At 38.9% G+C, this 24,127-nt stretch overlaps 1 protein-coding gene across 5 annotated transcripts in view; it reads right to left on the bottom strand.

Annotated features, from left to right (window-relative positions):
* The window catches only part of ATP8A2 (ATPase phospholipid transporting 8A2), a 330,711-nt gene that overhangs the window by 253,562 nt on the left and 53,022 nt on the right, over window positions 1-24,127 (bottom strand). For all 5 annotated transcript variants that reach the window (XM_051780106.1, XM_051780107.1, XM_051780110.1 and 2 more), the window contains 11 exons: window positions 20,460-20,529; window positions 19,100-19,227; window positions 17,972-18,083; window positions 17,319-17,484; window positions 14,836-14,963; window positions 13,613-13,690; window positions 11,544-11,632; window positions 10,751-10,795; window positions 9,390-9,465; window positions 2,699-2,804; window positions 1,254-1,336 (listed from right to left, as the gene is read on the bottom strand). In XM_051780106.1, coding sequence (XP_051636066.1) covers window positions 1,254-1,336; window positions 2,699-2,804; window positions 9,390-9,465; window positions 10,751-10,795; window positions 11,544-11,632; window positions 13,613-13,690; window positions 14,836-14,963; window positions 17,319-17,484; window positions 17,972-18,083; window positions 19,100-19,227; window positions 20,460-20,529 — 1,081 coding nt within the window. The remainder of the gene's footprint in view (window positions 1-1,253; window positions 1,337-2,698; window positions 2,805-9,389; window positions 9,466-10,750; window positions 10,796-11,543; window positions 11,633-13,612; window positions 13,691-14,835; window positions 14,964-17,318; window positions 17,485-17,971; window positions 18,084-19,099; window positions 19,228-20,459; window positions 20,530-24,127) is intronic.

Below are 24,127 nucleotides of genomic sequence, written 5' to 3'. Positions count from 1 at the left end.
CTTTTACTTGAATTTACAAGAACATTAATTACATTTTTCGTGGCAAAAAAAAAGTTAACTGAGGAGAAATTCCTCTTATCACCAACAACTCTCTGCTAGGGTTGAGCATGAACCACCTGAAGAAAGAGCAAGATTTCAAAACACCTGCCATACTTGTTATATAACAGACACAAGGAGTAGTAGGAATTACTGGAGTCTCAAAACTTCAGTGGTATTTGTAGCATGTGGTTAAAGAAAGTGCTGCAGTAAAATCTGATTGTAGTATAGACTTATGTCCTGTCCTACAAGGCACATTTCAATTCAGCAATATCCCCAAGACCAAAAGGCATCTCTGACCCATGTTACATGTGCTGCCACTGACATAGGCAATGAGGAGGGACAGGAACCTCTGGGAGTGACAGCTTTTATTGCTGGCTGTAGACTGACCATGCTCCTAACTTGGTATTGGGAGTATAAAGCTAGGTCAGGTAGGCCTGGCTCTTCCTGCAAAGAAGAGAAGCACCTAGACAGCTCTAGATGACTGCTCATCCTAAATTCTTCCCCTTAAATTAAGAAGTAATTTCTGAGAAATTGTTAAAAGTTTGTGACAAGTCCTAGAAGATGTGTTTTAAGTGCTCATCTTGGCAGTGTACCAAGGAATTTGGAAGTGAACACACCCAAGAGGAAGGACAAAAATACATCCATCATTTGTAAAAAGCACCCTACCAGCTGCATCTGTATAAATCTGGAACCACTTTAGCTTAGACTGCAACTTGAGTCTGAACGTAGCCCATGAGTTTGACACTGTCTGTGTCAACTGTAACCCATTAACTACACATCCCTGCATAAAGAGCTTGTTAAGTAGATACATCTTAAGAAGATGCAGAACATCTTACTCAGAAGAAAAAAAATTCCTTTTAATACAAGAAATGAAACACTTAGAAGAATTGTAACCACTAAACATAATAGTCAGCCAGAGACATGAATTTGCTTCTGAGTGTGAGTGTTCCCATCTGTGCTTCCCAGACAAGGAAAATATTTTTCAGGCACAACTGCTGTTATTTCCCGTGTAAGCTTGCAACTTCCTATTGCCCATGCCACACAGAAGGGTAAAGGACTTTGCATCTTCAGATAGATTAAAACCATTTCGCCTCGTGTGCAAAAGCCTTTTGCCTGTAAGCACCACAAGGACCCTGGAAAGGGGCCCTCACAGGAGCCACACGGGAGGCTCTGCATGAGCTTGGCAGCCTGTGCCATGCGCATCTACCACTTACCGCATCGATGATAACTGAATGCGGAGTCCGTCCTGTGAAGACATAACCAAGTTTTTTTGCTCCTTTCACTAATGCCCCTTCATCTGCCAAAACAAACAAACAAAAAGCTTAAATTTCATCTGGTATGTAAGAGTGGCCTCCAAAACCCATATTAAATATGTCAGACTGCCAGAACAGAAGTCCCCTTTCCTATATACTGTCCTGTGTACAGTTGCTAGAGTAGCTCTGCACACCCTTACACAAAAAGGTTCAATGCTTAGTTCTACAAAGGCCATGTAATATCTACTACACGAACTTTGTACTCAATCCATATAAAATATCCTGTAACTACTGAAGCATTAAACTCTGTTCTTTGGAGAAGTCATAATTTTCTACAGGAAAAAGGGAAAAAATACCTGTTCTGAAAGAAGATCAAAGCCTATGTTGTTACTCCAAATTCCTACAATATGCCTTTAATCCATTTTCTGCTGTAAAGGCACTAAGTTCACATGCTACCGAAATACAGCATTGTCTTCTGGAGACTAAAATGAGCAGTGTCATTAGGAGCTCAAATAACAGAGCTGAAACCAGAGTCAACACTTGTACCTCCAGTAGGTACCTAAAGAGCCTCATTAAGGAGCAAGTGCCATTAAGCACAACCACCACACATGTGAATTTAGTGCCCAGTTTAAGCAACCCTAATGTCTCTACAGTACTGTTAGTCTCTTCATGGTTCATCACACTGTCCAGAGCTTCCTTACATGGGCTCTTCACCCTACTTTTCAGACACACTAGAACATAAATGAGAAATGATACTGCTTCCTCACTCAAAACACCACTACAGCAATTCTAAAAATATCTTCACTAACAGAGATAAAACTGATGGAGAGCAGAGTCATGCTGTTCTGCATTCTGGCCATGCCTATACTCTTCAATACCTCTGTGTTAACTTAAAGGAGAAAAAAAATGTGTCAAGGGCAGGCCTGAATGTGGCCAGGACTCTGCTATTGGTTATACCATGTCATGTACCAGCACTTGGTTGCTCCCTATTTTGCTTTACGCAGATACTACTAGATCAAGAAAGACAGTCTGTACTTATGCCAAATAAAGCAAGTAGTTGTTAATGCAGAAACAAATAATTACTTCCATGAATCAGCTCTACAGACTCCAAGTTTTACTTTTGCTTTTCATCACTGCAGAAAGGCCAGAGTAGAAGGTCTCATGAGAGCAGAAGGCATCATGAGCCCAGCCTATCTCTAAAGGAACATCATGAACACTGTAGTTTCATAGGAGACATTCAAAAGCAGCATGTACTGATGACAGGAGATGCCAGACCTACTGCTACCATCATGGGGGACATCATTCTTTCAAAATCAATGATCTTCACAGAAATTTATGGACCTCCCTTCCATCTACCTTCTACTCCTTCAACTCCTTCCCTCCCAAAAAAGAAAGCAACAATTAACCTGGAGAGGAGGCCTGGTAGATGATTGTATTTCCTTGTCTCTCAGGAACAACAGTATGACACACGGCTAGCAGCGTGAGGAACTCCTGTATGTGTACAGCTGTGGGCTAGACAAGACACCAGAAAAGTGAGGTTTAGCATTACACACAGACTGAAGCATCTATTCACTAAACTGAGAAGACCACAGAGGTATCACAGACCAAAAAAAAAAAAACAAACAAAAAACATTCTGTTCTCTACTTACAGCAGATCAAGACAGCAGAGTTTAGGGCCAGCATTGATGAATTAAGAGTGTTAATGATAAAGACCTCACTTAAGCTGAAGAGAGCTGTGAAGCCAGAATATTCCCCCACCTCCCCGAATATACAAGCATTAGTTCTGTAGCACCCCAAGCTTCATATAGGTGAAGACATCTGCCACAAGCTGATGACAATCTAGCAACAGGAAATATTACTATGGCAGCTTCTAAAAGAGTGACAGTAACCACATCAGAATTAAACTTGATGCAATTGCTCCATTAGCAATGAACATCCAGAGCTGACAGCAGCTGAACAGCCAATAGAAGGCAATATCATGTGCCCTTCCACAGAAATACAGCATCCAGCCAAGTATAAAATTAATCAATGGTCCCTACGCATTTAGCATCACGAGAACATAGAATATAAAACACTGTTCACAGTCAGCCCCAAGTGCTTAGATAGACACCAGGTCTGCAACTCAGCAAAGATGCTACAGCACTTCAACCACAGGCCTGTGATAGCCAACTCTGGCAACTGCAGTTATAGTGATTTGAAATTGAGTCCCCCACCCCTCTCTTCCCTCTTCTCCATTCCTGCCTCTGGCACAGTATTTATAGTCTCAGCAGTCAGAAATGGTACTCAGCTGCCCAGCTCAAAACCAGACACAACTAATTCATTTCAGCTGAAGTGAACACATGGTTCCCTTTCCCCAACTGTGCTGTAACCATAACATCCACACTTGGATCTTCTGTGGATCATCAGTGTCTTCTGTCACAGCAGCCATTTGCTCAGTGACTGAGTCAGACACGAACTTAGTAGTTTTACCTTTGCAGAAAGCCTTACTTGACTTTGGAAGCTAGATGATATTTTTATGTGCAAAAATTCTGTGAGAGTTTATAGAGTTTTTATTGGCAATATCAAGGTTTAATGAGTAGGAAGTAAATTACTATAAAAGCCACAAAACCATGTCAGCCGGCATACACTATGTCAACATGTGTAAAAAAGTAAGAGTATTAGAAAAGAGTGGAATAAAAAAACTGAATATCATAGACCTATACCCTTGTTTTACTTCACCTACTTCGTCATGAAGATTTTCAAAGTAACTGTTTCACACAGGACCTTTATCTTTGCATATTGAAACCTCCAAATTGTACGGTAACATGCCACTAAAATAACAACAGTTGTAACTTGCGACATGCTGAGGGTGCAGAGGCTATGTTCAAGAAAATGAACATGTGGAATATAATCAGAGAGTAATGTGTAAAATGTTAAGTCCACAGCAAATTACAATCAGGAGGTTACTGCTTCTATTTGCTTTCACTGGAAATAATGGAAAGTTTTATCTCCATCTCAAAATTCAGAGCCTGCCAAATTCTCATTTCAGTATCTATTGTTGCAGACCTTCGATGTGCTTCTTACACTTTTATCACCCAGCCCCTTAACATGCTTTCACAGTATGTGTTCTATCAGCTGGAAACAACCTGTCTCCAGTAATGACATGGATTTTAATTCTTTCTATGTACATATTTATGTTTTCAAGTTAGCAACATAATTTGCTGCTGCGTTGATACTTTCACAGCTCACAATGTATTACAGGGCAACATTCCAATTCTATTGCAACAGATCACCAGAGTCCCAGCTTATCACAACAGCTCCTCCACACAGCTGTCACTTGTTTCCTTTCTATATTGTTCCAATACTAACAATATTTGTTGCACAGGCATGAATCAGGGTAGAGCGTTCAAATTTTCAGATCTGTGAACAGAAGATTCATTAATGGGTTCTGTGGCAACACATCCCTTCCAACATACCAAGTTTAACCCCAGCACAGGACAGAAGTCCTACAGATTAACTGATTCTACCTTATTATTTATTTTCCTCTATTAAGTCTCTGATATTTTAGTAGTCAAATTCTTACTGATGGTCTCGGAGACATTTCTTGCCTGCTCATTTGTTAAGGTCAACCTTATTTCTTTCCACCCCATTTTTTCCACCTCTGTTTATCTGTAGCTGGAACAAAGTTGGCATATTTTAGTCTCTTTTTCATCAGACAATCGGTAGTTCTCATTTTAAACGCCTTTTCCCCCTCATTTTTCTCCTTATGTGGCAACAGCTCTGGGTAAAAGCCATTGCTTCTTTCTCTGGTTTTGGTTTGGTTTTTTTTTCCAAAGGTCCATGAAAAAATTTGTGTACAAGCACCTACACCAGGGATACACCCCAGCGGCTAAATTATTTTGCCTACTGCCCCTACAAGCTAAGAACCACATACATATTGAAACAATCCCCTATTTCTGAAAGCAGTTTCTGGATTGTTATCTATAAAGCATTATCCACCATGAAAGCAAAGTTTAGCTATCTAGAAGGCACAGCAATATCCATTATCAAGCAAGGCACAGACAACTGGTCATGAAGCTGCATCACAACTTTTTATCCCTTCCTTGCTCCCTTATTCAGAGGAACAAAACATTGAGCCAAACCTCCATTTTTCAGGGAGCAAACTGTACTCTGCAGAGCTACATAACTGCACATATATCACAGAAGTCCTTATCTTGGCCTGGTCATTCTGAAGACAAACTACTTTTCTCTAGCCGGCTGATAAAATTACAAGGAAGTTGAATGTGAAGTTAAAGATTTTTCACCTCTCTTTTTACTTGTAGCAGTATGAGATCAGTGCCTCCATTCATAATATCTCCAGATGAGCAGGACTGACATTTTTTTGAGCAAATGGTCTAGAAATGGCCAATGGGATATTAAAGCACAGTCTAACAACTTGAGCTTACTCCTTCAAAGAAGGAAGTGGCAAATTCTGCCAAGGACAACTACAAAAATACTTATGTACTTGATTACCAAGGAGAATTATGACTCACCATCTTAAAAAGATGTTAACTTCCTACTGTTTAGTTCACTAAAATATCTGGAGAGCAGTGTGAGGATCCAGCCGTGTTGGGCACATGGAACAAAGAAGCCGGTAAAACCAAAGAGGACCAGGATATTTCAGGCACAGACTCAAAGAGAACATTAACCAGTGTTTGAATATCAAGAGAATTAAATGCAAGTTCATCTTGTCCAAAAACAATGAAATATGACCTATAATTAAAAGATGCTGTCTTATACTTGAACAACAGTAGCAAAGTCCCACACATAGTAAGAACAAAAGCAGACAAATGAAAAATATTTCTCTCTAAGCTCTAATAATTTAGTTGTGAGCTATAAAATGACAAGTTTGCACAGTTTTCCAGCAACAGTTACTTTCCAAACTAAAGCCTCCCAGATCTCACTACCTAAACATACTTTTGGCATTACTGTATTCCAAATTCCAGTTTTTCATCCCAGTTAGTAGTGATATACTTTTCTGGTTCTGCTTTCCTAAGGTATTAAGAATCAGCTGATGATAGCTGTCATTTCAGAAAAGCCTGATCAGATAACAGCCTCAGTTTCCACACACTTCACAAAAATAAGTAGACATATTAGCAAGGTCTAAACAAACACTTTCAGTGTAGTAAAGGTTCAACATGAACACAACAGTTGTCTGTTCTGCCAAGCCAGCTGCTAAACTACTCCTAACACATACTCACTGAATCAATTTATGCATTTGCAGCTATACTTTCCTGCTTCTTGGCCAAGAGAGAATTTGGGGGCCATTGAACAAAGTTCTTGTGCAAATTGGAATTCATAGATGAAGTTCAGAGAGAATTCGGGGAGATGCAGGAGTCCAAGATGAGATCCAAGTCTATAGTTCCTTCACTTCTTGACCTCCTTCCCTGCTCTCCTATCATCAGGTAAAACATAACCAACCCCACAGCAAAGAGGTTTGCATCTCCATAGCACATATGCAACTAGCAAGCACCAAGATAAAGACTACCTAGTGTATTCACCAAACATTCATTTTCATCTTAGAAAACAACTGATCTTTTCTTACTAAACTAAGAGTTTATGCCATTTTCTCTATACAGAGAAGACAGCATCATTCAGAGTTCATCCAAAAGAACCAGTTCCAAAGAAAAAGCACAGGCAGACAAACCTAGGTACTTTCTTCCACATTAAAATCCCAGAGCAGGCAAGAGAAACTTCCATATGTTTTCAAGACAAGTTATTTTTCCTTGGAACATTTCCTATGGGGCAATAATTCTTGAACTGCTATTCAAGAGTGAACTTGGCTATCAGTCAGCCCTAACACACCAGTGGCCCAGAAGAGCTATGAAATCTAGAGGTGACACAGGATGCTAAAAATCTTCCTAGCAGATGGAAGACAGTCTCGGGAGTATAAGTACATAATTTTTTATTTTCAACCTGGAAAGAAAACTACTTGGCACTGAGACAGCTCTAAACTAACACTTGTGACTGGACTGAAAAAAAACCTAAAATCTTCAAGACCAAAGCAATGAGCACTTAAGAGTTTGTAGATATCACACCTAAAGCTTCAGTTGTGAAAGGTCAAATGTTTAAAGGGAATTAATTGCCCAACTAAGTACAGTACCACCTAGCCCCACTAGGCAGCTTGTGCTAGAACACTTCAGTTTTATCACCTCAGTTCACTAAATGAGTAGAAATTGTCAGACATCTGCAAATGGCATCTGCAGCTATCTATTAGCTATGAAAAATAAGACATTATGCAGTTTGACAGAAAGAAGCAGCTTATGCACATTAGCAGCTGACCAAATGCAAAAAAGCTACAAAGACCCTTCCCTCTACCACTATCATGGAATTCAGCCCTAATCTCACTGACACAGTCTGACAAATACACCTGAATGTGCCAAGCAAACTGTCAGATGTAGCCCTTGCATTCCCACATCTTGTGCTAAATCACCATCCATTCCTCCAGTACAGTCAGGCTCTGAAGGACATCTTTGGCCTACACAAGGCACATTTTCAGTCTTACTACCCAGAAGTTTCCCCAGTGTCTGTGTGTTCAGCCCAACAGTCAGCTGTGCAATGACAACAGTATTTATCCATTTAAGTTCCCACCCAAAAGGAAGCTTGATACATAAGGCTCAGCATGTAAAGAACAAAGACTTCTGAGCTGTCTAGACTAAGTGACACCTAAGGAAGCTACCAAAATTCTTTATCTGCCTGCTACAACAGCAAATATTTCTTCTATCTCCCAAAGTACAAACTCTACACAGAGAAGATCAGATAATTAAATAGCCCAAAAATAAGGGGTCATCTCTAGGTTAGATGAGAAATTTCATCTCACAACTCAATTCATCTATGTCCCTTCTGCTGAGTCTATTAAAATATACCAGAGCACTTATCTATACAGCAGCCAGCAAGAGTGCAAGCAAGCTTTATCTGCAGCCTACTCCTAAACCTGAACGAATACCTGGAGTCAGCAACTGCCACAAGCCATAACTGTAGCCATAAATGAACAAACAGGACAAAAAGGAACAGGATGATATCCAAGTCTTAGCTGCAAGTGATGTCCAGTGGAAAACCCTTCCAGTGAACATGATTACAAAAGCCACATAGGAAACCAGTGCACTGTACTGGGAGGGTCACCTTGACGTACGTTTGAGCACAGGAGCCATCTTTAGCTCCATCACCACGAGGAATACGTAGTGCCACATCAAGTAATTAAGAATTCATTTAGGTATTTACACCATGCTGCATTTCAAGTTCTTAAGTACCGTACAGCAGAAAACAAAGCTTTCCTGCAGACAAACAGTATGTTGTAACTACATTTGAAATGCTCATAACTAAAGTTAACTAGCCCGGTCACAGAAGTTATATTGTCTAAAAAGAACAATCAGCTGGTGGAGTTTGTGCTTGCCAGCGCTCAGATCCCATACTGAGAGACAGCCTGCAGAGAACAAGGGTCATGCTTTTTGCAAGTGTTTGAATTGTCTGGTGTCCAGTCAGACACCTCATAGCCACATGACTTCTGAATAAACAATCAACTGACACCCTAAAGACTAGAACCCTTTAGGACTCAACCACTTGGGTTAAAATTACTAATCACTAAGCCTCAAGCTAAGCTCAGATTTGCAATTAAGTCTCATCCCTTACATCCTTTACATAACTGAAATTCCAAACGTTTGCAATACTTAAAGCAAGGCTCGTACCAGAACCACCTTCTAATCCTAGAGGTTACTGTTAAAAACAATATTTTGACAGGACAGATGTTTGAACAGTCAGTAGTTTTTCTTTTAAACAATTATAATTTCTATCATTACTTGCTACAAAAACATTATCTTCCATATACGACAGCATATGTGAAGCTGTTCTATAGGTAGCTGGTATCCATATCGATGCCACTGCTTCTTTAATTCAATAGTAAGACAAGTGGGTAGAAAGACGTTGGAGGGAGCTATTTTGATTCCTTTTTATCCCCTCTGTGCTTGCATGACACACTCATGGAGCAGACTTCATCACACAAATAGATTTGTTCCGCATTCAATTCCAGACAGGCCTAGAATAGGGCATTTAAGAGGCACGATATTCAAAGAGTAGACTTACATGATCATTTTCAATGTTTTGCAGCAGCCTTGGGTCATCAAATTCACATGATTCACTCGTGGAAGGAGGTAGTTGGCTGCAGAGCAAAACAAGTATATTCAAACAAGTGGCAACATTGCCAATCTTAATACTTCAACTATTTTCTCAGGAAGCAAGTTTAAAAAACAAAATAAGACTCCAGTGCCCTTGAAAGTATTGTGAAAAGATCATGTAAGTAATGCAGAAAGTGCTAAAAATGAGCAGCAGCAAGAAACGGTTATCGTTGACAGTGTATTTGAGAAGATTCAAGTGTCAATGCACCTCCTGGGACAGATGTTGCAAAAACAGTTTTAAGCACACTTGAAATAAATGGATTTCAAGGCAATTTGCTTATAAAACAGATCAAAAGTTCAATATACCTAAGCTCCCTCCCTAGTCAGAGTTCTGCTTCACAAGTTGACTCTGGAGGATTTTAAGTCTGAGTAGTCCATATAAGTACCTGAAAGAAACTTCCACAGAACTGACTAGAAAAAAAAATGTACAGGGAAAGAAAAGAAACGGCAATATATTGGAAGAAAAGAGGCACCAATAGAAATTACATCTCAGCAGATGTAGCAACCTATCATGGTATCACCTTCCTAAAAGATGATAACAAAAACGATTTGTGTCAGTGGAGAAGCCCAGCTTAGCTCATAAGCAAGTGCTCTTCTAACAGCATTCAGTGTTTACCTGTTTCTTGGGTGGGAACTCACTTCTTGCCTATATTTGCCATTCAATTCCATGTCAGTCCTCCCTGGCTCTTCCCCCTTTTCCTGATAATCAAAATGTGCTACACTGACACCTCTGTTACACCCCCAGGTTTTCACTCGTTCCTACAGAATGGGACAGATCCATTACCTCTACTCATTAAAGTCCTGAATAAAAAGGAGTAGGATTCTTTTGACATGATACACCTATATATATTAAGCTCTCTCCCAGTTTAATTACTAAAACATAGGATTTTAACAAAGAAGTCCCTTTTCTTCCCCTTGTCATGTCTGAACTTAGTGATTAAAAAGAGGAACATCTGGTCTCTAGCTAGGGGGTAAGGTTAGTGTAAAGCAGTTTACTTTTAACCTGACTGTCTACATTTATAAATAAGCACTGCATTAGCATCAAAGCCACCCCAGCCGCTGCCTATTCCTCACCCCCTTCACATACCATCTCTTTATGCAGAGAAGATCCATCACCACCCACCAGCTCTGCATTAGGCTCCCACTGAAAGACCATTTTACTCAAACACATTGCTCCCTTGGGCTTCTTCCAGCCCCAAATTGGAAAGTCTTTATATAGATTGTACCCACTTTGCTATACAGAGCACAAACATCCTGGAATATATTTACCTGAAGTCTTCTGATGAGCGTTCTCTTTCCAGCTCAGGAAAGTGACTGAGGAGTAGAAAAAGAAAAGAACATTTATTCCACTTTGGTAACCAAAAAAAAAAAAAAAAAAAAAAGAAGATCAATGAGTCATTACACAAAAACATATGCTGGAACCATAGGTTCAGCTGTTCATACATCTGAATCAAGTTTTCTGCCTCTTGAGATATCTAATTTAGTTAGCATGAATTTCAAAGGTTAACTTGCACAGAAAACTTAAGACTACCCATTTAAAACTAAGCAAATACAAAGACTTAGTATTCAAGACTCGAAAGGCCAAGTGCTAAGGAGTACTGGCATGACTCAAAGGGATCCTTTAGACAGAAGTAGAACAAAACCGTGAAGTAGGTATACCTATACAAGGAATATTAAACTCTACAATTAGAGCTACACGATTCTAACAAAATCCTGATTCATCCGAACAAGTCACAGAAACATGACTAATAACTGCTACCCTTGGGCTGCAGCTTCTTCCCTCTTGAAAGGCCAGAGGTTATTTAGCACTTCTGCTTTTGTTTAAATTATGATCAGGTAAGTTAGGAAGTAAGTTGCCTTTACTTCATGTAAAGTACTCCACAGGTTTGACTTTCATAATTTGTGCTGCAGGACATGAAAATGAAAACTATTAATTAAGACCACAAAATACACTAAAACACAAACTGAAGAACAGAATGTTCTAATCCTTTTCCACTATAAAATTCTGTACCAGTAGTAAGCACACATTAAGCTAGAGAGTTTCTAAAAGTGTCATACCTACCCGTATGTCACTCCAGCAATACTACATTTCTTAAAGTTCATGATATTGCATGTTAGAGTGCCTGTTTTATCAGAAAACAGATATTTCACCTGGAAGAAAAAAAAAAGTCTAGTTTTCAACTTGTAAAGTTACAAAACTTAAAGTGGAGAACAGATTAAGAAATACAATGTCACAATATTGGCCAATGCAGGCTTATTACAGGTAGGTTTGTCTACCAGATCTACAGAAAAATAATCAGACAAGTTGTTTAATGGCATTAATTCTTCTTGATTTCTAAATGTAGAAAAGCTCAAATAGTAGGTATCAATTGCCAAGGCTCCAGAGTGGTCAATACAGATGTGTTGTGCCAGCTGGACATTCAACAAATCTGTCAGCTATACTGAAGTCAAAGAGCAAGACTGGAAATTAAAACAAAGACTATTAAGACTGTTGAAAGGTCAATACAAAGAAATGCCATGTTCCAAAGATCACTGAGAACACGTTTGGGGTGCTTTTACCCCCATAAGCAGTAAAGTGCAAGAAATATGCTAGGGTATGTTCAACTGGTATCCTGTAGTCAAACAAAAGCTGCTTTTTCTGGTATCCAGTCATAAACAGTCCTCAAGTGCAAGACACAAAGCGACAGTCAGCACTGCCCAAACTAATAACCCCTTAATGGAACTAGTGACTTTCAGGTAGAACTTGGAGGCCACCCCAACACAGCAACATGACATCTTGGAGCATGAGCAGATTCAAGGTTCCCACCTGCAGTGGGTTACAACAGACCAAAAATAATTGCAAGTTAAATACCACCGTCGTATCTCTGTACCACGTATGATTTTCAACCAGCAACACTTGTGCTAGCATAGGAGTTACACAATTTAAAGACCAAAATATTTTGCCTGGAGCCGGAACAAGCTTTTCCTCAAATAAATGCAATTCAGTTCAAGACAGTGCACTACACTACTAATTAGGTGATCCTTTAGCTGTGCTCCACACTGCTGCTTGAATACAGCATTGGAAATGGAGTTTATGTGAGTTAGAAGTCAAAGCGGGTACCCAAACATCTGAGGAACTTCAAGCCACTAGTAATTCTACACAAAACAAAAATTTTAAAGGCATCTGTGAACAGGTAATTCAATTAATGAATCAAAAAACTCAGTCTAGTTACACAGAATCACTAGTAAGTAATTTCTGAAAATAACATATGGGCCAAGAATATACATTATGCCACATATCTTCACTTCAGACAAAAATAGTGCCATAATTTAGAGGTTAAGTTCACATCAAAGTAATCTGAATACAAATCAAATTTTAGCATTCCAAAGAAAAAGACCAATCAGCTTAAACAGGAAGAACATTGACTCCAACTCTGCTGAGCAGCACAAAAAAATTATGTACATTAAATGTATAAACATTGTCTTCAATACGAAATCACACAATTACTAAGTTCATGAGGTTCAGTTAAAGATCTATGACTGATGGTCACGGAAAAAAGCTAGGATTTCTCAATGGTACTACAAAACTCCAATAGCAACATTGTATTTTCCAGTACGCTTGTTTTGGGAAGCCCTTCTATTTTGAAGAAATGTCATTTGCAGAATAAACAAATCCACAACAACTACAAGTTGTTGAAAATCTAGATTCTTGAAGGAGCACAGTATAAATTATGAATAGAACTGTATTGTTTTAACCTCCATCTCCTGGGAAGCAAACAGAAACATCAAGAACTAAGAACACAGGCTGAGGCTGTTGGCCTCCTCTTAAGCCAAGCTTAGTCCTATACATTCTGTTCTGGTGTAGACAGTCACAAAGGCAGATCATCTCCTCAACACCTTCGAGGGAAAAAAAGTCAGTTTAGAGTGAACATATGAAACAGTTTCAGTTCCCAAGCATAAAACTGCCTATATTAAATTTAATCCTACAATATCTCATCATTTTACTTGTAAGACTCAGACTAATGACAAACATGTCCCATTAACCTGAGCCATGGAGCAACAGAGTAAAGCAGACTTGTACAGCTTGCTCTCATACCTTCCATCTTGCCAGAATAAATCACAAACATGACACTGAAGAAAATTTTGTCTTACCTGCCCAAGTTCCTCATTAAGGTTTGAGGTTCTGGCCATTGCAGGCGTATCTGTCTCAGGGTAATACATATCTATGTCCTGAAATGAGAGCAAAATTAGACCTATATTATTAAAATTAAACACTGAAATACTCATTGTTCTTTTAGTCAGTTCCAATTTGTTTTGACTGTCTAATGCCATTAGTGGAGGTTCTGAAGGCTTGACACGAACATCATCCCAGGATGAATATGGGTGCCTCCTTTCCAAAGCATACCTCCATACTACATGTACATGAGAAAAGCCAGATTTAACTAAAGATAGTTAACAAACTAGAGATGCAATGGAAAAAAAATATCACGGTACAGTAGGAAGTTTTAACAGGTATTAGCCATGCTAATCACATGTCTTCAATTACAACAATTAGTTGCTTTAGCCACATTTATACCTGAAAAGACAATTTGAATGGCTTCATGAAATTAATTCCTTCTGTTACTACATTTTATTGTGAGTAAAAAAACCCAGCTGCTACACAAACCAAAGCAACTTTTCAGAAAAGCGTCTCTCCTACATCATAAGCAGCTCAGGGAACAGACATATTAGACCTCATTTACTTGTATTTTTAGGAACCTACTATATTACTGAAAGTCGAAGGATTAACGCATACCAGCACAAGGTATTCCTCTTGGTTTTGTTCAGCTTAAGAGACATCACTAGAGAAAGACATTTCTGAAGTCAAAGCTTGCCTGAACAGAGCAAGATCACTGTTTGGTTGCATAAGGCACCACCAACTTCTCTCCCTACAAAAATACGATCCATACCGGAGAATTTAAAAAAAACCAAACCACAACAACCACCAAAAAAACCAAAAAGCAATACCACACCTTCAAACAAGTCTAGTCTTTCCCTCTGCTGTGGTTGAGAGGAGATATAAGGTACTGAAGAGTTTTCAAAAGATAACTACTGAACATGAGTCAGCAGAGAGACCTCCTTCAACAAGACCTGACACTTCTTTCTCATCCTAAAGGCCTACAATACAAGTCATCATTTGCACAGGGGATATTCCTATGATTAAATCGTTTAATTCCTGTGAAACACAGAACTGATACAGAATAAATCCTTTGAGTTTTCCCCTGCCTTTCCCAGAAGTTGCATCAGAAAATTAATTAAAAGTCTCAAAGATGTTGTGTTATTTTTTTTTAAATGTCAACATCCAGAACTGAGATATATTCATTCTTGTTACTTACCCAATTTATAAAAAGAGCCTGAGTAAACTTGACAACTTCCAATGTCACCAGAAGGCTGATTGGAATAAGGTTGTTGTACAAGATTATAAATGTCAGCAGATTGTATCCAAAGTTGACAGACAGCATTTCTGTGGACCGAAAGACAAAGGATATGAGCAGACACAAGTCTGAGTGGTATAGGGACAGTATAGGGGCAATCATCTTTATGCAGTTGGTCTAGTCAGATTTAGCAGTGCTAAAATAATCAGCAAGTGTGTTGACATCTACTATAAGGGCCTTTTTAATATTGATTTTAATAGTATATATATAAAACACCCACAGAACACATGCCTGAATACACAGCATATTATGCCAGGTGAAGAAGGGCAAGATTTGTGAGTCTATATATTAAAGAACAGAACGCTTTCTGAAAAACTTTTGCTAAACAGATGGCGAGAAGTACAATATTTCCCACCATAACCCAAATTTAGACATTTATCTGATGTGTCAACTGCCCAATTAAGAGCCACCAATATCACTAGTAATATAACTATCTTTCAGAAAGTGCCTACTTGTCTCAGTGGCGTTAGGAAACAAAAAATAAACACTAAAATTAATTCTAAAGTCTGACATCATTGTCAGAATTGAGAAGTTACCCACACTAAAGAAATCTAACAGAACAACCGATTGCTGAACAGACATCTAGTAAATGAACTAAGGCATCCTGCTTAAGCAAAGAAGCTGTTATTAATGGTGACAACTTTGGGCAGGTTGCCTGAGTAAGTTTGCCATCACAACTGGTCCTAAAGGGGAAAGGAAACCATTTACAGACAGCCAGCAGGAATGCACAAGGTTCAGCAGAGACACAGGATGAAAGGTCCTGTTCATGGTGCTGCCCAGAGCCTCTCTTTACAACCAAAGTCTCCACATTTGTATGCTCTTCACTTTCCCAGAAGCTTAGGGAGGCACTATAGTCAGCACACAGAACATCCAGCACAATGGGGTCAGAGCTCATAACTCAGGGTTTTCAGTATTACAAGTTAATTAAAGGTCAGGGGAGACAACAAGGAGGAGACAGAACCCAGAGAAAATTGCTGAAGCCTAGTGAAGATCAGTCTGGACACAGGCACCTCCAAGTGTGAGTACACCCTAATTCCATATCTTTGGTAAGTTTACAGTAAGTCAAAACTTGTTTGGTATTGAAACATTTTCCAATACAATTTTTACAGATTAGACATTTAACAAAAAATTAATCTACCTGCATAACCTCAAAAAGTGTCTTTCCTGTGTGTGGCAGTTATAGAAGTAATAGAAATTGTGCATTCAATTTACAAAAAGGTGTCTATACAGACTATTACGTCATCCTAGTTTATTTCAAGTTGAACAGGTTTTATATTATAAGTTCAAGAGTTCATTTAATTCACCTTTTCCAGTATTGCTCCCACCACTGGAAGGCACAAATTTAAACTTACTCATTAAAAAACAAAGGGGAGGGCAAGGAAGAAACTCTGAAAGTTGCTGACACCACTAGTAGAAGACAATACAACTACAAAAACCCAGAGTCAAAAATGAGGCATTTCCATGCTCTTCCTAAGGGATTTTTTCATTACTAACACAACTGCAATTCTTAAAACTGCACAATATACACTTGCCATCTGTTTTGCAATCATTGGCAGACAAGCCATTTTCAGTTTGTGATAATTGTTTTAAAATCTGCATCTAAAGATGCTCGTAACAACATTTTCTAGCTAATGTAACCTCCTCAAAATGGACGTCTATTGGAGAGTACTTCATTCTTCATGTCTGACTTTGATACTGAACTAATAAGTTCAAGGACTAGGAACGAAATCAAACAAAACCCTTCAAATAAACACACTAAAATATCAGTTTTCTCACAAAAAAATAACAGGAGTCAAAGACAGAAACTTTATCCAATAAATAACAATCCTAACCATTTAGCATTTAAGTTTTCTATAAAAGAGCAGATCAGCATTTCTGACTGAGAAAAGTTAGAAAAATCCTTTGCATCTGTATAGAAGCATCGAGTTGAAGGCAGCATCATCAGACTGATACTGTCTATCATGCAGACAGACACATGTAAGGCAGCAGTATGTGACCTCCTCTGAGAATAAATTTGGGTATGATAATATGGGTATGGTCAATTTGTGTATGGTATCTCCACAGAGATGGAAGAATGGAAACACCAGATATCCAGTAATAATTCTTGCCCCTCTTCTGTTTCTGCCCTGTTCCCTGGGTGGTAGAGCCCAGTGATATTTACCTAACCTTTAGAAGGTTTTATTAACAGAAGCCTCACTGGTGAGTTCACTTACACCAGCCCATTCTCAAAAAAAAAAAAAAAAAAAAAGGGTCATCAAAAAGCTAGCAAAGAGGCTTTCCTTCTTCTTTTTCTATTTCTTATTTTATGCATTCATTTAATGAAGCTAAGAGCCTGGCTGGCCCTACAGTTTGATACATCCCTGGCTCAATGCCTGGATACTCACTGTTGGAGCCAAGGTACCAGACGACTTCGCCGTGTGTTCTGTTCCATAATAAGGCACCTACAGAACTCACAAGGGCCATTACCAGGAGAATACAGAACAAAACCAGGATCTGCATGTTGGTCACTTTCTCCACGTTTGATCTCTTCAGAGGTGCTTTGGTTGAATTCTAAACAGCAGCAGAAAAAGAAAAAAAAGCCTGGCAATGGCTTATACAAGATAAAATTGCAGAGGCAAACTCAGTCTTTATTTTCAGAGTCATTAAAGCACTTCCTGTCCCTCTACTGTTGGTCAGCAGCAAGGAGCAACACATATTGCTGGTCTCTCCAGGTACTCCCTGACATTAGGGTAATAGTAGTATTAACCTAATCAACTTCACTATGTCCTCAGCTGTTAAATCTCAGTTTTAAATGTCATCCAGCTACCAGATAAATCAAGATGAAAGTTAGTTCTTACATATTCAACTGCTTTCAAATACTTCAGTGTTTACATACGTGCACATGCAAACTCAAATACAACAGTACCCTTGTATTCCTCAAGGCCTCCAGGTCTTTAACAGCTATAATGAGTGAAAGCATTTCATAAAATCGAATCAGTAACAAGGAGAATACAGGAAAGATGACCAGCTTATATTTAAATCTCCTTAAAAACTTTACCTGCATGAGTTTTGTATCATGTCCTGTATACACAACAATACCCAAGACCCATTGAGTGTTTCTCAGTTGTGCACCCCTCAGCAAGATTTGGTCTGGCCCAACAGGAACTGGGCTGCAAAGCAAGAAGTATATCTTTCAATTCTTGGTAACACTCTAAGGACAGTAATTCTACTTTCAGACTTACACCTCAGTGGGAGGGGGGGAGGGGAAAAAAGAGGAGAAAGTAATACAATGACCTTAGATTGTCCACACAACTGAAGAAAGCACTGAAACCTCTCTACTTCCTGCTAAACCACAGTAGGGCAAAGCTGATACAAGGGAGCTGCTCTAATTACCCAAAACTTGAGAACTTACGTGGCAGACATAAGCCTGTCTTGCACTTGACCTTGGCTACTACTTTCTTTCTTGCATCAAGGACAGAGAAGCATCACACTTGCAAAGAGACTATCTACTCCAAGCACACTGTATCACATACACCAATATACAAGCATTTGGGAAAAACTGTATTACCCACATGATTTTCAAGTCAGATGCAAATGATGATCTGCTATTCTTCCATCTGTCACTACACAGCTGAGTTGCCCAAAGAATACAGGTTTTGTGAAGGAAAAGAGGTACAGCCAAATGAAACCTGTATGTTCCTACCGACCTTTCAAAATCTGTGAATTCAAGTACTAAGTACTTTTCTTTCAACAGCTGCAACAAACAAAAGTCACACTGATAAAGCCTCCAGATTCTGGGATCATTTTTCTCTATAGACCTGACCTCGGTACAGCCTTTGGCTCTAGCTGGAAGGGACAGGTTTCTATTTCCTCTGTGTATCTTGCGTAACAAGACAGCCCTAAAAAACCCTACCATTTCCCCAACTCCTTCTCTTTACATGTACCTTTTTTTTAAAAAAATTCACCATAATTACAAAGAAACCAAGACTCCCATAACAACCAGAAGGCTCCATACAAAGACAGGATTATGTTATCTTATACTGGCAGATGCTCTGATTAACTATTATTAATTATTACTCTCCTCTTCCAGAGCAAAAACATGCATGTGCTCACTGTTACAGACTAAAAGAACACAGCAAACGTTTTTCCAAACCAAGTGACTTTGGCTTTGTTGTCAAGTTAATACCTTTGGCCATCTAAGCGCAAGTTTCCAGTGAAGTCATAAAGATGACGGTTGGGTCCTTCACATTCTATCCTCCCAGATACTTTCATCAATTCTTCCCTGGACTGGAGACTAGCAGTTTGAGACAAGCCCTGCAAAGACCAAATCAAAAGAGATTGTCAAAAATTGTTATTAGAAGGCAACTTAGGAAAATGGTGCAAGCAAGATTTATTACGGACACATACGAACCTGCTAACAAGATCGATTTAAACTCTCTATACAAGATAGTTATATTTACCTACATGATCTCTTTAACCAAGAAAAAAGTTCCATCCACAAAGCACAAAGTTGCACACAAGCAAGAGGAGGTAGAAGAGAAGCAGTATAAACAGGCCTGGCTTTTCTCTCAAAGTATAGCTCCACTAACGTGTTATTGCTGCTAAATATAGTCATTGCTAAGTGTAGTCTCTTGGGTCACTGCAGCCATTATGCTCCAATCCTGCTCAAAGTTAATGATTCACCAGCCATGCAAGTGTAATCCAATGTATTGGTACTCCATCTCAGAGTACATGTACAGTGCTCCACTGCTTTTCACCTACGAACAGAGGGATCCATTTCATGTTTCTTTTGCCAGAATTTGACTGCAGCACTGCAAGCCAGAGCAAGGCCATATTTTTGTATTTTAACCATGCGTCCTGAAGCAAGTAAGATCTTACAGAAACTCAAGACCTGACGTTTTAGGCAGAACTGCAACAGTAAATCACATTTCTACAAATGCAGGAAAGAGATAGCAAATATACAGATTTTTAAAAACAAATAATCTGTGTTTCAAAATCCAAATCTAATTTTTTTAATGAAAAAAAGAAGATTCTTAACTATTTCTAAACACTATAATGAACGGTGTTGATTATAATCAAATTAAAAAGATCCAAAAAGATCCACTACTTACTGCAAAGAGATAAATTAACTTAAACATATAAAAGGTCCCTCTCAGCTTCTGCCTCTGCATAATGCTCCTAGAATGGCACTTGTGACAGAAGAAACCGAACCTCTCATCACAAGCGCTGCTGATATTCTTTTTTTATGTACAGGACTTAAATCCCACTTACTGGACCTTTGGCAAAACATAACAGAGGTCTGTTTGTCTTTGAGGGCTTAAAATACTTGCTCCAGATTAGTTTCTGTACACTTGTATATGATGCACTGTTGCTTGGGTTTGTATCTGTTGAAAAGGCAGCTTACAGCCACCTGAAAAGAGATCCCTTTTTAAAAAAAAAAAAAGTACTTGTATTGTCGTCAGTTAAGGTAAATGCTGCTTCATAGCTAATATTAAATACCTAAATAAAAAAAATCAAATAAATCAATAAAATTCAATTTGTTTTACCTGTCGTATTTTAAGATTCGTCTCCCCATCGAGGTTAGCTGTTTCAATATAGCACATGGCTTGTGGTTCACTGGAAGGAGCATGAAATTTTCAATATTAAAACTCAGTACTTTTTGTATACTGCTTTTGTACTAATACAGTTCACAAGAGACTTTTCCAATACACTGCAGAAGACAGAAAACCATATTGGTGGTATCCAACCATGAAAGAGTCAGCTGAAAGTACATATTTAACAGAGATGTCTTTGGATAGGAACAGGGTAATACACCAAAGTACAGAGAAAGACAAGTCTAAATCAGAGGGTTAGTAAGAATTTAACATGTCATAATAAACTCAGATGCCTGAAGTGGATTATTTTGAATTGCAATCCATAAAATTGTTTCAGATTGCAAGAACCATAGACAAAATACCACGTATTGAAGATAAAAGGGATATATTGGAATGAAGAGAGTAATGCTCTCTGCTATTGAATTCTGTCTGTGAGTTGAACACACAAAAGACCATGTCTGCAAGGTCACCTTAAAGTTGAGGGGTTTGTGGAGGTTCATCTGAAGTTAGTGCTCAAACAGCTTTTTTTTGAGCATCAGAAAAAGGTTCATTAAGATTAAGATTGAGGGCTATGATCTGCATCTTCCAAAGATGTTTCTGCCCTTAGTGATAGCAGCACAAGTATTCCTCAAAGAGCTGAATTTTCCACTAGTTAAGCTCTTATCTACATCTAACATGAAGGGGCTCTGCATGAGTAGCACCTTTGATAAGGAAGGGTACTTCTACCAGTTCTTTACCTGACATACCGCTCAAGATTTAAAAATTTTGTATGGAACCACCAAAACTATTTTTCTGCCAGTTGTCTTCTCAGGTTGCTAAGGAATATCAGTTTCCCATATGGATTCAAACAAGTGCTTCTTCAGCATATCACTTCCCATATTCTTGATACATTACTAGTTTTCTTCCAAAGTAACCAACTGCTTTAACAGCAAAAGTACTCAATTAGCAGAAGAGTAAGTAATAAAGGCTCCTTAGGACAAAAAAAATTAAGAAATGGATAGGTACATTTGTAACACAGTAAGAAACTAGATTATTCTCTCCATATTTTTCTTTAAAAAAAGTACAGTTAGAGTCTGTTCTTTGTCTCCTCCTATATGGGCAACCTGAATTTGAACCCAAGAAAGACACTGATGAAGTCCAGCTTGATTCCAATTTTACCTCTGCCAAACACTTTATCTGCAGGTCTACCTCCTGACAACTGATGTGCTTAGGTCAGGAGGTAGACCTTTTGCAATACAGTTCCTCTCACTTCTACAAAAATGTGGAATTGTTTCCATAAAAAGTTGCATTTGGATTCAAACAGTTTTTTCCTTCATGTAAATTTATTCTTTACATAAAATTCATTTGATGTCACCTTTTTTCCTATGTGAAAAAGAGTCAAGATAAAAACAGTTGTTTGTTTCACCTCTGACAACTAGCTCAGACACAGAAGATCAACACACAAGCATAAGATTCAAATCCTTCAGAGCATGCAGAGCTTTCTGGTGAACTGAGGACACTTAGTACTGTCATTTAAAGGAATCATGAGAATAATACCAATTGTAAAGCAGCATTGCCATAGAAATTGCTATTTATATCAAGCAAAGCTTCTCCCAAATTAACATGCCTTGGGTTAAATTCTCTAATTATTATGTGGTTATTAATGACAGCAGGTTAGCAGAACAGAACAGTAGACTAATGCAGAACAAAAAGCTGACCCACACAAGAAATATATCAGAGGGGTTTTTTAGTGTAACATATTAGAGAAGTTCTTAAGTAGAATATTCCTCATTGCTGAAATAGAAAACTACTGATGTCAAAGTTTAGCTTCACTGCATATTAAGGTTGACAACTGCTTATTTGAAGTTGGGTGTTTGTTTTAAAAAAATACAATACTGTGTACAATGGAATGAAGATGTCTCTATCCTTCATCATGTGACAATTTAAGAAGACTGAGCTTCTACATATAGCTTTGAAAAAAATGAAACCTCTCAGAAACAGTATAGACAAGAAGAATGGAGCAGAAAATAGAGAAGCTTGAAAAACAAGTTCCTTTAAAAGTTAGGTTAGGTAAGAGAACTGTAACCTACAGACTAGAGCAACCTACAGTCACTGTTGAAAAGCACACAGACAGGAGAAAATTATGGAGAACAGCAAGGTATCATAAGACTCATCTATTAGAAACATGTTTAAGAACAGGCACTGTGCTACTGTCTGCTATTACCATCACAATATTGTGTGATATTGTCTTATGTTTAAACTTCATCTGTCTAAGTAGACTATGGGGTCTTGATTTGGCTTGAAGTTGTTCTACACAATACAGAATCTAGATCAGAAGCCAAGTACCGCTCAAATGCTTTTAGGAACTAAGAGACCTAGACAAATTAGGGGCCTAGGCAACCACCAACCATATGAAGTTTAACTAAGGTAAGTGCCAGATTCTACTCCTGGGACAGAGCAACCCTGGATGCATGTACAGACTGGGGAATGAGACACTGGCAAGCAGTGCCATGGAAAGGGACCCCAGAGTCCTGGTCAATAACAAGTTAACCATGAGTTAGCAGTGCCCTGGCAGCTGTGAGGGCCAACTGTGCCGGGGGAGGGGGGCATCAGGCAAAGCATCACCAGCCAGTAAAAAGGAGGTGATTGTCCAGCTCTGTTCTGCACTGGTGAAGCCACACCTCAAATCCTGCGTGCAGTTTAGGACGCCACAAGATAAAAAAGATATAAAGATATTAGAGAGTGTTCAAAGGAGGGCAACAAAGATGGTGAAGGGCCTTGAGGGGAAGTTGTATGAGGAGCAGCTGAGGACACTTAGCTTGCTCAGCCTGGAGAGGAAAAGATTGAAGGGAGACCTCACTGTGGTCTACAACTTCCCCACAAGAGGAAGCAGAGGGGCAGGCACTGATCTCTTCTCCCTGATGACCAATGACAGGACCCAAGGCAAAAGCATGAATCTGTGTCAGGGAAGATTTAGGTTAGCTATTACAGAAACATTCTTCACCCACTGAAGAGGGTGACTGGACACTGGAACAGGCTTCCCAGGGAAGTGGCCACAGCACCAGCCCTGCCAGAGTTCAAGAAGCATTTGAACAATGCTCTCAGGCACATGGTGTGATTCTTGGTGTGTCCTACCCAGGACTTGGATTTCTATGATTCTTGTGAATGCCTTCCAATTCAGGATATTCTAAGATCAAGCTTCATTTGTCAGCATATCTGAATGAAAAGTTGTCCCATACTTCAAACTAAACCAAGCAGGACTCAACAGGCTACTATTTGCTACCATGTCAGAGATTGGCCATATGTGCGTTGTATCCAAGACAAGGGGTAAACAAGTCAAAAAGCTATTTTGTTATTTGATGCCAACAACACTAGCCTTTTAGATTTATAATTTAAAGAGAAAGCATTCCTGGGGGGAAGGAAAATATGCTGAACACTCAGTGGAATTAACTGGAAGGAAACTTAAGCTTCCTTAATTAAGTGGAGGGATTCTCAGAAGGCCATAGAGCCACTGACTGCATGAAGCTTGTGTAAAGGACCTTCAGTCTTCCAACAAACTCATCAATACATAGTATTAGGTACCTGTAATTCACAAAGTGAAGTCTTGAAGAAGCCTTCTTTTTGAAGAGCCTATCTACAGT

The sequence above is a fragment of the Manacus candei genome, unplaced genomic scaffold (genome assembly GCF_025592945.1).
Source record: "Manacus candei isolate 608988 ecotype Guabito, Panama unplaced genomic scaffold, ASM2559294v1 h1tg000014l, whole genome shotgun sequence".
Classification (NCBI taxonomy): Eukaryota; Metazoa; Chordata; class Aves; order Passeriformes; family Pipridae; genus Manacus; species Manacus candei.
The sequence above is the reverse complement of the archived record's forward strand: the minus strand, read 5'-3'. Positions and strand labels throughout refer to the sequence as shown.